Source organism: Epinephelus fuscoguttatus, linkage group LG1 (assembly GCF_011397635.1).
Source record: "Epinephelus fuscoguttatus linkage group LG1, E.fuscoguttatus.final_Chr_v1".
NCBI classification, from domain to species: domain Eukaryota; kingdom Metazoa; phylum Chordata; class Actinopteri; order Perciformes; family Serranidae; genus Epinephelus; species Epinephelus fuscoguttatus.
The window spans coordinates 33,031,060-33,047,927 of record NC_064752.1 but is presented as its reverse complement, the minus strand read 5'-3'; the positions used below and the strand labels follow the sequence as shown (position 1 = coordinate 33,047,927).

General features: G+C 41.5%; 1 protein-coding gene across 2 annotated transcripts; it reads right to left on the bottom strand.

Moving 5' to 3' along the window:
• Positions 1 to 73: 73 nt before the first annotated feature.
• Positions 74 to 16,632, bottom strand: LOC125901067 (phosphatidate phosphatase LPIN2-like). 2 transcript variants are annotated; one of them, XM_049596565.1, is made up of 20 exons: positions 15,456 to 16,632; positions 10,614 to 10,814; positions 10,422 to 10,517; positions 10,060 to 10,331; positions 8,831 to 8,938; positions 8,621 to 8,729; positions 7,731 to 8,499; positions 7,516 to 7,609; positions 7,208 to 7,395; positions 7,027 to 7,120; positions 6,848 to 6,917; positions 6,557 to 6,649; positions 6,160 to 6,218; positions 5,109 to 5,259; positions 4,825 to 4,973; positions 4,573 to 4,659; positions 3,905 to 4,057; positions 2,458 to 2,572; positions 1,948 to 2,051; positions 74 to 1,531 (listed from the first exon to the last, which is right to left on the bottom strand). In XM_049596565.1, the coding sequence occupies exons 2-20, from the start codon at positions 10,803 to 10,805 to the stop codon at positions 1,381 to 1,383; spliced, it is 3,054 nt and encodes a 1,017-aa protein (XP_049452522.1). In that variant the 5' UTR covers positions 10,806 to 10,814; positions 15,456 to 16,632; the 3' UTR covers positions 74 to 1,380. The 2 variants fall into 2 exon arrangements, with proteins under 2 accessions (XP_049452522.1, XP_049452437.1); XM_049596480.1 differs by having other exon boundaries at positions 8,621 to 8,732; positions 15,456 to 16,627.
• Positions 16,633 to 16,868: the final 236 nt, after the last annotated feature.

Sequence of the window (16,868 nt, the reverse complement as noted above, 5' to 3'; positions counted from 1 at the left end):
TGCAAAAACACAGATTAAAGTAAGAATGCATAAACAGCAGAGAACAAATAAATCAGGCTTGTATGAACAGTGCTTAAGTATTTTAATTTATTCATATTTCTACATTTGGTTTCAAGGACACCAGCAAAACTCTCAGCTCCAATGCATCTCCACACAATTGGATGATGAAAGACACGCAAAAATAATAAATAAAACAGTCACTATAGTACAAAGGCACCGCGGCAGGCTACACCACTACTGTTCCCCTCCAGGGTCTGTTTACACTTCTCTGGAATAAAAGTCACGGTCAGTCTGACCCACCTCCGAATTCATGTAGTGTACAAACATTTCTAAACTTGGCAGTTCCCTACCTAGAAGAAGACGTGTGAAATGTGTATGTTGTGGTTTCATGATGACCATATGCTCAGATCAACTTCTTGTTGCAGTCCCCACATATTAAAATAAATCAATATTCACTTGCACACTTTGATTCAGCGGTGATCCCACCTAAAGTCTAGCTTATCATCCAATGCTCTCATTACCTATGACTCAGGTGAGTCAATTGTAATTAGGAAACACTCTTGTGGTTGACAAAAACAGAATAACGCTCAACAATACTCTGGGAAAACTCCACTTATCTCATATCTCAAACAGACTAAAATAATCCAAAGCAATTTAAACACATTCTCACACCATATTTGGTTGCTTGTTACATGTAGCTATAAAAAGCCTTCCCACCCACGACACTCACGTCCAAACACACAGACATGTACACAATCTCAACTGAATGAAGGATAACAGGCTTGTTTTGTAGCTCTGTGTGTGTGTGTGAGTGTGTCCGGGTCTGTTTAAGCTTTGAACATGAGCTTCAAGACAAGACGATTACAGAAAACAGGCAGTAGTTTTGGTATATGAGGGATTTAGGCATCCCAAGTGTTTTTGGTGTTTTAAACTCATATTTTGGAATGACTATGATTCTGGTGCACACAATTACAAAACAGTGAAACAGTACAAAGGCATATTTGTCCAGTTGTGTCATGGTCAGTGGAGGATTTTCACAATAAAACAGCAAAAAAAAGTGTAAACAGCCACAGTCAGTGTAAGAACACTGAGATAAGGACTGCATTATGTTTTATACACTTATTTTGAAATGTCGAGTCCGTGCATATTACGACTTGGTTTGGCTATATATCTTTATATGATGGGACAGTTGCTTCTTTCTGTTCCAGTTTATTCCAAGTCTCACAAACAGGCACTACAGTTGGCAGGTCTATCAAAGGCAGTATTCAGGCATGCTGGGAAAAATCCTTTCAAATGCCTTTCGGGAAAAGGAGAGAACAAAGAGAGTATACTTTATGTGTCTTAAATCTTGTTTATGTGGCTTTTGGTAGATATGTGTGTCTACAGTAGTGCATCCAGGTCGAATTCTGGCAGAGGCTCCTTCCAATAGGCGAAGCTGCTGTACTCAGGACAGGCCAGAGCAGAGGACGTGCTGCTCCCAACAGAGAGCACGGGGAAGAAATGTTCCACCAGTTCACTCAGGTGGCTGTACCTGAAAAACACACACACACACACACACACACACACACACATTGGGTAATGATGTCTTGCATGAAATCATGAGTTCTACCTCAGTTGGTGCAAACATGAGAAACTGTTAATAATTCACATTTCTTAAAGGGAGTATGGTGTAATATTTTCCACCAGGAGCAAGATGGGAAATCATCTCAAAAGGAATCTAGTTGTAGTCTTGAAAATACTGACCCTGCAAGATCCCCAGTCTTCGCAAACGCTAACAGTGTGTGAGTACAAACTGCTTTAGATGTGAGAGGGTGTCACACATAAGCCTTCTAAAAGTCTTTTCAAAGTCTTCTCATGTATGCTAGACATAGGATTCACCAGGGTCAGAATCTGTAGCCTAAACAAGTTGGAAAGGGTGATTATATCTGTGTTCTGTTGCAGACTTACGAGGACTTGTTGCCTTTAGTCTTCTCCTGGATGAGCTCTCCTTTTGGGTTGACAGTAAATAACCTGGTATCAGGAACTCCAACCTGCTTGTAGGCAAAAGCATCCTGCAAAATAGAAAGTAAATACAGTTACACAGACAAGCTTCAGTGTGACTTCAACCTTTGCACCTTGTCTGTACACTATAAAGATTGTCCGGCTGTTATAGCACTAATCTATAATCATAAATCATTAGTCAGTGTTTACTTTAATTCCAGCGAGCAAACACCAGACCTTAATTTCATATTTCTCACACTTCATTTCTACCTGCTGGAGTATGTTACAGGAAGTGTAGGCTGCAATAATAATATTTAAAAACATTTAAAACACATGGGTGTGTTCTTTGCCTTTTTTGTGCCAGAGGCTGAAATCACTGCCAAATGTGCAACTGTGCACCCTGAAAAACCTTGATAGAAAACAACTTGTTGCTGAAGGTTATTACTGTATTAAGAGTCAGTCTGGAGCGTTGCTTACGTTAGTCCTGTTGCCGAAGGCTGCGTAGAAGGGCTGTCTCTTTGGGTTGAACAGATCCTTGATGTCACTCAGACAGGCAATTTTAAACACCTCCGGCTTCTTCTCAATAACCTCTCTACACAAGTGAGGACAGACAGTTCATAGTCAAAATGGACATATGTTCAAGTGTCCCCTGGCACACTTTTATGTTTGTCATACAGCGTATGAACGAATATGTAACTCCCCTCCTCAGGACAATGAACCCTGCCACTCCACAAGCAAACTACTCAGGAATGGCCTGAAGAGTGTGACAAAGAGCTCAAGGTGTTGACCTGGCCTCCGAATTCCCCGGACCTAAATCTGATCAAACATCCATGGGATGTGTGGATACCCCAGAGGTACCCCAAATCCATGGTGGGGCTTCCTTGGAGCTGGGGCTCTGACATGTCAAGGCACGGACACACCGCCTTTGGGGGTGTCCTATGGTGTCTGTAATCCAAGGAATACGGAGGCCAGGTCGACACCTTGAGCTCTTTGTCACGTTCTTTGGGCCATTCCTGAGCAGTTTTTGTGGTGTGGCACGGTGCATTCTCCTGCTGGGGTTGAGGGGGGTACTTGGTCCACAACTGTATTTAGGGTGGGTGGAACCCATCAAGAGGCGTCCACATGATGGCGGGGGACTTAAGTTTCTCATCAGAACATTTCATGGTAACAAGATGATCAATGTTATTCAATTCACCCTCCAGTGGTTTTAATTTTTTGTCTGACGGGTTGAGGTGTTTTTTGGATACCTCTTTAACATAGAGGAGTGGCCACTAGAGGTCAGCAGTACATTACATTGACTAGATAATTCAGTTTATTAACACCAGTGCAGATGGACACTACCTGTGAAGGAGCCTGGTTCCAGACCATGGACCCCACCCGCTCAACTGAGTAGGCTTGCATTACTGGTCTGGCATACTTCAATGAATTTGTGATTTATCGCGTCCAAACAATGGACGGACCAATGAACGCCGGGGGTCTAGCGATTAGCCAATCAGCGCCACGCTGATGTCAAGCTGTACGCTGGTGGGTAACTGGTGAGGATAGCAACAATGGTGACCGCTACAGATCCTACAGACTACATTAACGATGCTATCGAGGTATTTCGCCACTACTCACGTTAATGGAGGACCAAATTAAGGAAGCTGCTAAACTGGATTTAATGGCGATGCAGCTGGGCGTGCACGACAACGGAGACATTTTAAACAGGCAATGCTCGCTTGTTTTCGGCACCCCGAGGCATGGATACAAATGACGTCAGATTCTGGGTGAGTCGTTGATCTCTACTGATTGGTTAGGGAAAAAATCAAATTCCCTCCCCCTTGTAAATCGCCTTCAATGGAAGCCATGTCAGGCTGAAGGTTCTGGGAGCTTCAGTCTGACACACATGCTACCTGTGAAGTACTTCAGTAGTAGTATCTGTTACCTGTGTAGAGCTGAGAAGAGGCTGCTGGGGGCCAACAGCACAGGGCCTTGAGGGAGGACAATGCCTTTGTCATTGACCCAGTGAAGGTAGTCCTTAGTGATGGCAGCCATACCTATGGCCCGCGCTGAACAATACAGGAACTTATACCCATTTCTACAAGAAAGGAGCGACTATATTAACATTTTAGTTTCATCAAACATAACAAAAAAATTCCACTTCTTCTTGTAACTGAGTTGACCTGTAGCATTAAGCTCCTAAATATTTACATCAATACTATTCACAACACATATGTACTGTATCCTGTTCCTCTGGATTTGTGCAACAAAGGATTAGCACTTCAAACAGAATCCAATCCTATTCAATTAACTGAACAGCTGCGCTCGTTTTAAGAGCACAACATAAGGCGTATGAAAATGAGGACAAAAAGGGAAACATCTGGCGATGCAGATTAGACACTCAGCTGCAAGTAGAATTACATCAGACTGAAATCATCAGCAGTGGATACTTTTTATCTGGTTTTGCTTGATATTGTGTGAGTAGTGTGTGGGAAAGTTCAGCTAGAGGAAAGTGGTGAAAAAAGGCAAAACTGTTCATGACAATGATGTTTTTTGCTCTCTGACTGCTATTTAAAAAAAAAAAAAAAAAAAAAAAAAAGTTGTTTCACATACTGGTGTATTTTGTGGTAGAGTTTGGCGATGCCTTTATGTGTCCAGTCTTTCCCAAACTGAGGTAGAATATGACCCAGAGCATCAGACCTGCAGGAGACAGACAGTGAAGACTACTCATACAGTAATACTGTGACAACAAGGTAGGTTCAAACAATGTTTTATAGTGATCAACACCTATCAATTGCTTTGTATCCAAATTACTGTTGAGCTATCTATGCAGCATAGGTGCAAAAGGAAGACGGTTGTTTTTACTTAGTAATGGTGCCGTCTATGTCGGATATGATGACACGATCGTTCCAGTTCCACAGGTAGATGGCAGCCTCACAGCGACAGGTGCCCTGGTATTGTGTGGTCACACTGAACACCACCTTGTTGGCTCCGTCACGCAGGTTTAAGTGCTCCTGGTTATGAGAAAGTAGAATTAGCTGGGTGTACAGTGGTTGTCCTCTACGTTCAGTAGATAGCAGAGTAACATTTTTGAGTAGGCGTATGAATGTGTGTGTGTGTGTGTGTGTGTGTGTGTGTGTATCTCTTACAATCTGTTTAGAGGTTAGACGTAGTGATTTGCGGTACATCTGGGTGATACACTGAGCGGCATTAAGTGTTTCTTGTGACAGGCTGGAAGGAATCATGGCTGTTCGGCCGAGGCCCGCCGCTTCATCGCTGTCAACGTCATCCAGTGTGGCTCTGGAGAAACAACAGACATCCAGTTACCATATTGTGTCTGAATTATATGTCTGTCTCAGCGAATCTATTTATAATAATTGATGAGTTACAAACACTACATGACACAAAAAAACCTTTCACATGGTGATCTTTATCATTGATTGGCCATCAGATAACTTCACTTTGTCAAACACTGACGTAGCTGCTCATGATAAAGTGTCATGGCAATTGTTTTTGAGAATATTGAGTAATTTACTATATGGAGAGAGCTTTGGCACACTCTGGTGGCTGAAACGTAAACTACACGATAAGAGCCTGACACACAAAACACAACATACAAAGAAATCTAATAATGATAATAATTTTGCACCACTTGACCAGTTCTTCTATTGTGGTGCCTATGCAGCTACGTAGAGGATCCATCTAAAGGTGACATGCATCTCCTCACAAAAAAGTAACTACATAACAAGTAAAAGCTAGGAGAAGAGTGTAACATCGGTGGCTGGTTTACTTGGGTCGCTTTTATTTTTCTTCTATGTGTTTGTTCATAGGCGATACTTGGAATTTAAAGAAATTCAGCCGACGTGATTCAAGTCCTGACAAAATTCTTGATTTGACACATGAATGAAACTAATGCCGAGCTGCAAACAAAAGCAAGTATTTCTGTCCAGAGCAATGGCTTATTTACAGAATTATTAAATTGCGTGCATTATGACAACCAAATAAACAAAATAAAGATGAATGAACTGTACTATTGGCAGTTCTTATATTAGCCCTCAACAGCAATAAGTTTGAATGTCCTGAAGTACACTGAATCATGAGAGAAAACAACTGTGGTTCAGATGGACCACATGCCAAGTGAAACACAGCATGTAAGGTTTATTAGCTTGTGTTAGATCATTTCTTAGTGAGGTCACTTACTTAACTGTGTGAGAAACACTCGGTAGTGGCTCCTCCTGCTCCTCCTTTGAGCTCTTTTGCTGAAAAACATGCAGTTTATATTGTGATAATTCAAACCTGATCATTCATCACGTGTATTAGATAAATATATAAAAAATATATATAAAAAACAACGATGTAGAATGGCAGTGGTGTGTTGTTGTTTTTTACAAACAGACCAGTTGCCCCTGTCTTAACCCTTCAATAACTTCCATTCCCAAGTCCTCCTATGTCTCACATGGACAGAGCATAAAACCAACCCTAGCTATGCAATGGATGAATCACTGCATGTAATTACTGCAGGTGCAAACATGTAACATTTGTTGTCTTGCAGCCACACTATCATAACTTAATGAATAAGCGTAAGCAGGAAATATACCTGACTGTTGTCCATGTCTCTTCTCCTCCAGGAGAACCACCAGCGCCCAGACTTTTTGGGCATCTTATCCTTCACCAGCCGCTCTATCGTACTCTATATGACACACACACACACATACAAAGGACGTAACGATTACATTTATCCTGTCAACATATTCACCAGCTAACTACGATCTTATCTGTCTTATGCTGTTGATGCGTGCAATAAAACAGCAGCTCCATTTATAACTGGACATTAAAGAAGCCTAAGCAATAAACATTACTGAGGTCAAGTGTAGAGACAATGAAATACCTTTGGTAGGTTTTTCTGGAAAGTTGTCATTGATAAGACCATTGGAGCAGCAACTGCCCAGTTATAATAGCTGTGAAAGAGAAAACCAAGCTGATGATTAGTCACGGATATAAACTTGTTTGAGCACTGAAGAACATCCACAGTGAAACAATGACATGTTTGAAATGCATTGTGCTTACTTGGAGTTGATGCAGATCACAAGGTTTGGATCCTCAATGATTCCTGGATTGCTGGCAAAATCCTGGTACGTCACAATGTGCTCCATAAACTTCTCTGGATTAACAGTAAAAACAACAGGTGTTACTCCACTGGAAAATCCCACCCTCCATGTTCTAGCTTATTTGATTCACTCTCACTCACCTTTAGTGATATGGCTGGTGTCGCCCTCTTGTCCACAGAGGGACATGCTGACGTCCATCTGATAGGAGGCAGAATCTGAGAGGTACTCGGTCCCGCTGTCCATGGCCCCACTGCCCACTGACTGAGGTGACTGGCTTCCTGAGCAGGAGCCCTGCTCTGCCCCATGCTGAGACGCTCCCTCAGTCTCGCTGCAGGGACAACATGCACGATTATTAGAGTTGTTTCAAAGGCAATCAATCACCGTGGATATTAGTGCCTTGAAAAATGTATTCATATGCGAGGGTTGAAAGAAAAATCACACTTCTTACCTCTTTGGGAAGTAGAGTGCAGCCACCTCAGGATCCAACTTGGTCAAATCATCCAAGTAAATATCTGTTGGTCCCAGATGGTGATTACGTTTACCTGCAACAAAATGACACATGAGCTCAACTGGTAAACATTGACATAATCAGTATTATTTTAACGTAACTTTGAGCATGTAAGGACACAAATTAAAAAGTAACATAAAAGAAAAACACGTCACCTTTCTTCTTGTCCTGCTGCTCCACTCTGGAGGATGCCTCTGATGAGTTTGCTAACCCCTCTGTTTTATTGGTCAGTGAGCCTCCTGTTGACCCTTCAGTCCCTCCAGGTCCACCGTCCTCCTCTCCTACCTCAGCGCAGGGATCTATCCCACTGTCCCCCTCGCTGACAGGAGCACTGCCGGTGGAACCCTGTTCACTCTGCTCCGATAAGGTACCCTGCTGTTGTGGATTTGATAACTCTGTACTAATGAGATTTGTTGCAGTGACTGTGCTGTCTTCGCTTTCATTTATTGGCTGTCTTTGTCCACTATTTGGATCGGTCACACCGTCAGTCACAGTGTTATTATTCTCAACACTGATATTTTCTTTGCTTGCAAGAGAATCTGTGCCATTAATTAGATTAGCTGAAGAAAAAGATGAGTCTCTGTTCTCTGTTTCCCCTAATGTGGATACAAGTGCCTGTGCTGAGTCTTCATTAGTCTTCTCTGATGATACACAAGAGTTGGAGAGGTCAGTGGGGGTGGAATGGGCAAAGTGAGAGTTTGTCTCTCTGGACAAAGGGGTGGTCTGCACAGCATGACTACCTATGTCTAGGGACTGAGTCCTGGGTTGTGGCCTGACCACTGTTACACTGCCCATTCTGCCACAGCTGATCACAGGCTCACAGCTCATGTCAAAGGAGTCCTGTCTCTCAATGGTGCGGAAATGAGAACTGCCGGAGGGGGAGATGCGCTGTAGCTCCACTGGAGTCCTCTCAGATTGACACAGCTGAAAGGAGAAGGGCAGAGAGAGATTGGAGACAGTGTGTCAGCATCTATAGCATTACCACAGCATGGGTTGGCAGTAAAGGCGCATCTACATCTGTGTGTGTGTGTAAGTGTTGCCATACCGTGGGAAAACCTCCCCAGTTCCACTGTATCTGAGGCCCAGATGACTCTTGGGATTTAACCAGAAGCTCTGAGTCACTCTTAGGGGAGGATGGTCGGCTGAAGAACACACTGCTGTAAAGGAGAAAGACAGAGGGAGATAAACCAGTATGACTTCATCTCTGTCAACTGACACTGTTTCTCAATTTACTGTAAAGATGAACCATCCTCACCTTTCAGAGGGTGACTGCTCTCCTTCTGAGTGTGGATGAGTGTCTCTAGTCTGTGTGGCCCCCAGCTCCTCATTTGGCTCCTCAGACAGCGAGTAGTACACTGATTTACTTTAACAAAGCAAGAGGATATTTTTTACCGACTGATAGTGTGAACACTGAACCACATGACTCCCTGTAAAAGGGTATCCATGTTGACAGTCACACGCCAGCCACATCCACACTGATACATCCTCATTGTATTCTCTGTCCAAACAAGCTTTTAGCACCATTTCAGAAATTATCTCCGTCGATACTAATACGCCTGAAAACACATATCACATGACCATTTGTGTACACTGGGCATGCATGTGCTAATGTAAACAGGAAGCGGTTTGCCTACTCTGCCGCTGGTTGCTTAGTTACAGAAAATAACACATAGATGGTGAAAAGTGAGACTAGAGATTTATTTGCTTGGACCGAAGACAGGCTGGAACTGTTACTGGGATGGGAAAGGGGTAACATTGCCCACACAAGAATGGTAAAATCACAAAAGGTAGGAGATAAGTCATGACTGATAAGACTAAAGCTGCAAATAAATCAATTGAATTATTGTTAACTATTGAATTTATCACCAACTAACTAATAATCGACTAATCGGACTGGGTCATTTTTTAAGTAAGAAAACAAAGTAAAAACACTCTGATTCCAGCCTCTTAAATGTGATTACTTTCTGGTTTCTGTACTCCGCCATGACAGTTCACTTAATATCTTTGGGTTGTAGACAAAATAAAACATATGTGGATGTCATCTTGAGCTTTAGGAAACATTGATCAATATTTTCCACCATTTCATGACATTTCATACACCAAACAACTAACTGATTAATAAAGAATATAATCAACAGATTAAACAACAATGAAAACAATCATTAGTTTCAGCACAAGATACGACCCAATTGGGAAGTGAACATGGGTGTCTGCATAATCATTTTCATTTCTGCCCATCGAGAATAAAACGCAACCCTGGAGTTTTCAATCTAAAGCGGGGTCAGCAGCATTTTCAAAGGTCTTTGTTTCAGGGGTTCCAAAATGCCAGAATAGTGTGGACGCCAGGCATTTACCAAACTGTATGTAATGTAATATGTCAGCAATTATAAAATCTATTTCAAGTGTGCACTGTAATAGCAAAAGCATTACAAGTCTTGGAAATTACTGTCAGTAAAGCTCTTTCCTCTTTTTTTAATCACTGACCTGACTTGTAGTGGTAAGGCAGTATCATCTTTAGCAGGGCTCTCCTGTCCGGCCTGATCACTTTCTCTCTCCCACTCCTTCTCTCTATCTCTCTCATCTGATGAGGAGGTGGCCTCTTCTCTCAGGTGAGAATCGGAACGCACGCGTTTGCGACGGCGTTTCTTCCTGCGGGCACCTGACCCGGCTATGGAGGATCCCTCGGGGGTCTCCTCAGTCTCCTCTGACATTTCAAGAGGAATTGGGGAAGTGCAAAGATGGGCTGGGACCTGCAACTGAAGGGCATGAAAAGAAATGTTTGTCATGTTAAGTTAAAGATAACAGACCCCCTAAAACTGATGCAATGTTACAATGTTCCATCTTACCTCCATGTTTTCATTTTCCTCCACAAAAAAAGCTTCCCCATTGTCACCCAGCTTCATGTGCAGGTCAACTGACTCTCCATTTATCTCAATGTCCACCTAAAATCACAGCGATGCATGCACGAGTCAAAGAATAACCAACAGCTGAGAAACAGAACTGAAAGAATTAAATGAGCAGAAGAGAAAAACACTCACAATTTTCTCCTTGGAGCGTAGCACACCCAGCTTGCCGAAGCGGACGTGAAAGGGGGAACACTGGAAGGATCCATCAGGCTGTCGCACCACAATGACATCAATCCCTCCTGTCAGAGTGGCGGGGTTAAGGCCACGGTACAGTTCCTTCACCGTCACAAACACCGTCTCCGCAAACTGACCCACAATATTCATGGTTTGGGACTGGAAACAAAAAAAAAAAAAAAAAAAAAAAACAAGAAGTGAGAACAGTGAGGCCAAGTGTTGCGGCACAGGAACAAAAAGTGTCTGCATTCAGTTTTTTCTGTTGACTGTGGTTTAATCCTTCATCCTTTTTCCACAATGTCAACAGCACTCAATAACAATGTCATCCACTGGTAGTAAATACAAATGCTGCTATTATAGACTTAGAACTCATTAAAATCGTCATCAAATTAACTGAACTAAAAAGCAAACACAAACAGATGGCATCATTCAATAGGGCATATTTAGCATCTACTTCATTAAGTATGAGTTAAAAGGCTTAATATAGCACAGTTGCCTGTCAGCAAACACAGTTCTTGTGTTATATAACCTACTAAAACTCACAAATCACAAGATTTCAGCGTTTTAGTCCAAGTGACCTTTCCACCAAGGTTTGCTCCAAACAAAAGGATGGCCCTTGAATGACTGCACGGGAGGTATTTCTAATGTTTTCATTTTTATTAATTTTACTTTTCTTTTAGCAGGAAGTCCCAGTGAGATCAAAAATCTATTTTACAATAGAGACATGGCCATTGCAGTAGTCAAGCAAAATCAGAACATATTAAAGTACAACATATAGAACGTGATAAACTAAAATCAAAACAGAAGAACAGCTATTCAACAGAGGGGGATCTCAAGAAGAACATCCACATGCCTCAGTGACCACATTCTTTATGGTGCCCTTAAGTTAAGTTATTCCATGCCCAAGGTGCACAGCAGGGAAATGCAGTTTTCCCCAAATATGTTAAAACCCGGGGTGCATAACTGACAGAGTTAAGACAGATTAGGGTACAGAAGTAAGCTGAAAGGATAAGATTAATATATATATATATATATATATATATATGACAATAGTGTTATCTGCGGCTCTGGTTTTAACGAAACCATAATGGCCTTTGGAGTTGGATCTTGAACATGACTAATGAGCTAAAGTTTAACAGCTGGGAAGGAAGACAGGCTCTACCAGAGACATCTAGAGGTTGGTTTCTCTTTCTTGGCCTGCCATGATGATAATGTGAAAAGGTTCAGTTCAAATGTAGTCAGACAGACGCAGTGAAAAATATGACTCATTCGGCCACACATCTCCACACCCTGAGACAAGTGTGAGATCACGTGGACAGGTTGTAGCTAATTTCCAAAATCAGTTAGGTCTAAAAAAAACCATCAATACAATTCCTCCCATTATGTAATGCACCGAACATGTGCTACAAAACGCAGTAGTCAAGGAGTCAAACTTTGCCAGAGGCTACTGAAAACATCACATTTGGTCTAGTTTGGACCTGCATCAACACTGAGCCCTTGTCATACATAGACAGTGCCACCATAGCCAATGACCTTGTAATATTATTTTAAATTTAAACTAATGTGACTGATGTGAATAATATTTTCATTCTGCAACAAACTGAAGCTACTAACTGCAGGAAAGAGGAGGTGACCTTCACTGTAATATTGGGAATATCTGATTTGATGCTTAAAAAAACAAAGCTTATACATACTCAACACATTATGCTTATAATGATTTGTTTTTTTGTTGACACACATAATAACTATAAGAAGCCAACCAATGACCCAATTTAGAGAATGACTGTGATTAGCATAACCACTTTATATTCCTGAACAAAAACATCAGAAACAAACGCCTACACAATGACTCAAACTTGTCCACAGGATCATCTGTCCAAAGTCCATATGACCAATCTCACGTCTTACCCACAGTGAAGGATGAAGATGTCCCCTCCCGACCAGGCTGTGTTCCCTTGACCTGCCTTCTGCCATACAACTCCACTATAAAGGCTTTTCCCTCCACTGGAACTCAGGAACAGTCTCAAGAAACTTTACCTCCATTTCCACCAGAGGAACCTGTCAACACCATTCTGCAGAAAGCTCGGCTGCCTCTCAAGGTGAGGGCCACTAACCCCCCCCCCATATCTGTCTGGAGATGTAAGGCTACATTTTGTTAGCTTTGACAACTGCGATGTCGCTACAGAAGTTGGCACAGTCGATTATCACTGCTAAGCTAAATAGGACTTTCCACTTGATAAGTGGTCATCAGAGATGACAGTGCTCTACTCCTTTCCGTAGTGAGCTAGGACGCAAAATATAGCAGTCTATGAGAGAGAGTCCTAGTATATTCAGTCACACACCGACGCTTCCTCTATCTCACACAATTTCACAATCACATACGCACTCTCCTGTCGCACTGAATTCATACTTCCCCACTTGCACTGCACATGACAGCCAGACCAGCAGTTTCTGAAAGGCTCGGACAGGCTATTCAAACACGCTTGGCATGAAAACGCACATACACAAACTGATCGACCACACAGTTTCTGGGCTCGACCACAGCTCTCTGGGCCATCAGAGATGAGAGGACTCTCCCGTGGTCATGCTCTACCAACACTGGAAAACCCTTCACAGGCTTAGTCAATCTGGGAGGAACTCAAGCAAATAACGTGCAAATTGTGATGGACATCACTGTGTGCGCTGCCCATGGGAGAGGACACGACAGAAAGGTAGGCCTGAGTTGGAAAACAATGTCCAGCAAAAACTCATTAGAGATGATGAAGATAATCCCTGCTGTGTAGTAAAAAGAACAAACAACATAAAACTCCACTCTTGCCAATAATGTGACTGACACAACAGCTCAAATATAAAATATGAGTGTGCAGCCCATCATCTAATGTGAATTACACATTTCTGTACCCATTCAGGCTGTCTCCATATCTGATTTAGTGATACTTGATTGAAACTGCCAGGTCAGCTGTATTTGGAAAGTGGGAAGAACAAAAGCCCACAGTAGACAAAGGCGGTGAGAGATGACAAAATGTAGGGCAGTAGACGGCAGCAGGCGGGAAAGACAAGGGGGTTAATAACTACTTTAAAAGGATCTGTTTTCAGCTGTAGCTGCATGCTGTTTCTAGTGCATTAAACACATTCCTGTACTTATCCCTCATGTATATACTGGCATGAGCCCAGCTTCACTGACTCCAAGTTCGCCTCGATGAGGAATTCAGACTGATGACGTTGACACTAGAGCTGCAACTAACCATTATTTTCCTTATGTATTAATGTAGATTATTATTAATATTAATTGATTAACTGTCTTGTCTCTAAAATGTCTTTAAGACAAACTACAGCAGACTGCCTGATGGTCTACATTTCTTTCGACCATCATTAGGTTTGCTTGATGAAACTCTAGTTACCAAAACATCACAATAAATTGATTCTTTTTAACAAGTTAGATAGTGTGCAGGTTTCAGGTTGTGTCCTGCTTGCCCCTCTCCTATGCCCCTGTTTTAAAATAGATGTCAAAAAATCGTGAAAATGTGTTCTGTTATGTGACATTTTCAAATGTCTTGTTTTGTCCAACCAACAGTCCCAAACATGAATTTATATTAAAATGCCATTTTTTAACTTAATTTTAACTTTTTTAAGCAGAGAAGCCCAACCAGGGACAGGAGTCGCAAATTAGCCTTGGCTAGAAATCCTTCAAAAACAAGACACAACATGCTCACTCAAGACAGGATGCACTCCACTCCGCTGAGTGTATATAAAATACTAAACAATGTATTTGAAATACATTTGTAACCTGTTGCGATGTGTTTTGCATTGCCCCTGACAGATAATCTCACAAATAAATAAATACAGAAAATTCTTGATGAAGCTCTGAATGGGGAGAAGGCATAAATTTGACTTTTTTGTCTCTATTAAATGCCTTAATTCTGTTAAGTACCAACATTTTAAAACCATTTCAGCACTGGTTGACACACTGTCATTCACACACTTCCATATGTGCCTAGTTACACGTGTGTCACAGCCAGTTTTACCAGCCAAGTGTGTACAGAGAGTTGTCATAGCTTTTGCTGACCTTTGCCTCCAAGGAGACACAGACAGGCAAAGGTTACCTCACTTCAGTGCAATGCGTTTCAGCATGTCTGTCAATATCTCATGACCACTGTTGCACAGAAATACTCTAAAATGTCTCTTACTTCAGATTTGATAATTGCATAATAACGTCATCAGTGACAACACTGGAAAAATTCAGTCCCTCGGGATACAGAAGTCATTTGGTGAAGGTTTTGTGAAGAGTTCAATGTAAAACAGGGATTTTAAAATGTGAAATAGTATTTTAAAGACCGTTATATTCAGTATAAGTGACCCATGTGTTGATACTGTATAAAATGCACACATCTAGAGATACACCACAAATTCATACAACTTCCGCAACGGCTTTATGTGTCTCCGTATGGCGCAATCCCGTGTTAGCAACTGAAACTCTCGACACGTACAACACTAGAGAATTACAAAATGTCTCTACACTTAATTCAAACGTTTTAAAACTAAAGACACGTCTTATTTGTGACCCAGCTGAAGCCAAACCTTCAAGAACTTCATTACGAATTTGCTTTGTTTGACAGTGAATTCAGAGATGATGCATTCTTAAAGACTTTACTTAAAACGACGTGTAAGTTACAGCAAGTGAGAATAATCGTTAAAATGGACGAAACTCTTGCTGGTTAATATATTTGACGGCTGCTAACTGTGTTACAGACAGTTTATCCTGTCTGTGTTGATGCTGAAAGAGTGTAGACAGCTGCTTACCTTTCGGGTCGCTTCTCAGGTTCAGTGACTAACAGCCATCCTGGATGCTTCCTAGTGTTCTGCGCCTGCGCGGCACACACGTCAATCACTTCAACAGCCAATGAGAAAACTGGAAAAGAAAGCATGACCCGCCTCTGATATTAAGTTGTAAACAAAGCCTTCAGTGATGCATAAATCCCCTAGGTTTTATCTTATCATTGTAATAATCAATAAACATAATTCTTCTGGCACTATCTCTGAGAACAGAGCTCCTATTTCAACTAAAACAAATCATTTACAAAACCTTACACACTGATGTGTAAAGATTAACTCAAAGTTTCCTGCACAAACAAAAAACTTAAGCAAAAATCAGGTTGCTGGCTTACAAATTCAGCTTCATCATGTCCAGTCATGCATTAGTATTGCTGCTGAACATATCTGAAATGCAAATACAGGAATATTTGTTTACTCTCACATTCAGTTGGTCTTTGCATTACATTATAAAGTATATGTTACACACTAGTGGACAGTAAAATAAATGGGCAGTTTTAGATAAATGGGCTGTCAGGAGTAAAGCACATCTTGAACAGCAGACATGGACAGCAGACTTGACCAAAGTGTTCCTCTCTGCTCTGTGCAGACTCAGATGTTACTGAGCTCGGTCTGTGGGTGGAAGTTTTTCTATCCTGTGAATCCACAGGTTGCCACCCTGTAAAGAAACATTTAGCCTTGGCTGGAGGCAGAGAATTGGATGGTGTATGGGAGCTCCTGAGGCAATACTGATAAAAACATGAGGACACAGTTTGGGTCAACAAAAAAATGATGGTATAGGAGCTGTGTATAAATATCTGTCACATAGAGAGTTTATAATCAATGTTGTACTGAAGTTGCACTGCATTTACTGTGGTACAACCTAACTGAACTCTGTAAGCAACTGATAGTAAGTGATAACAAAGATGTGGTTATATTTTACTTTATCTCTAAGACTCTAACCACTGTGAGATATTTCTCTCTATGAGTGCATGATGAACTGTGAAAAGCATTTGCATAACCACCATACTGCATTTGTGCCTCACAACCTCATGTGTGTGGAGCCAGACTGAACTATTAAACCACCCTCGCATATTATTTTTGCCCACACCATCATTCATTGAAGGGTTTTCAGTGTTTTAGAAATGATAACATAGTGTGGCCCAGCAGAGGGCATCACTGCACCTGCACAAAGCTCCATTAGACAGAGAGGCCTCCTTTCTTTGCCTGAACGCTTCAGCTCATGCCCTGTAATCTCACGAGAAGTACAATATTCTGAATTTTTACTAAATTGTTAATACGCTGCTTTGAAGAAATGAAAATGTGCTGCTTTGCTGATTTAATGATAAATATATACACATGAAAAACAAATAAAAGACACAAGCGTATAGATATGTGGTAAAG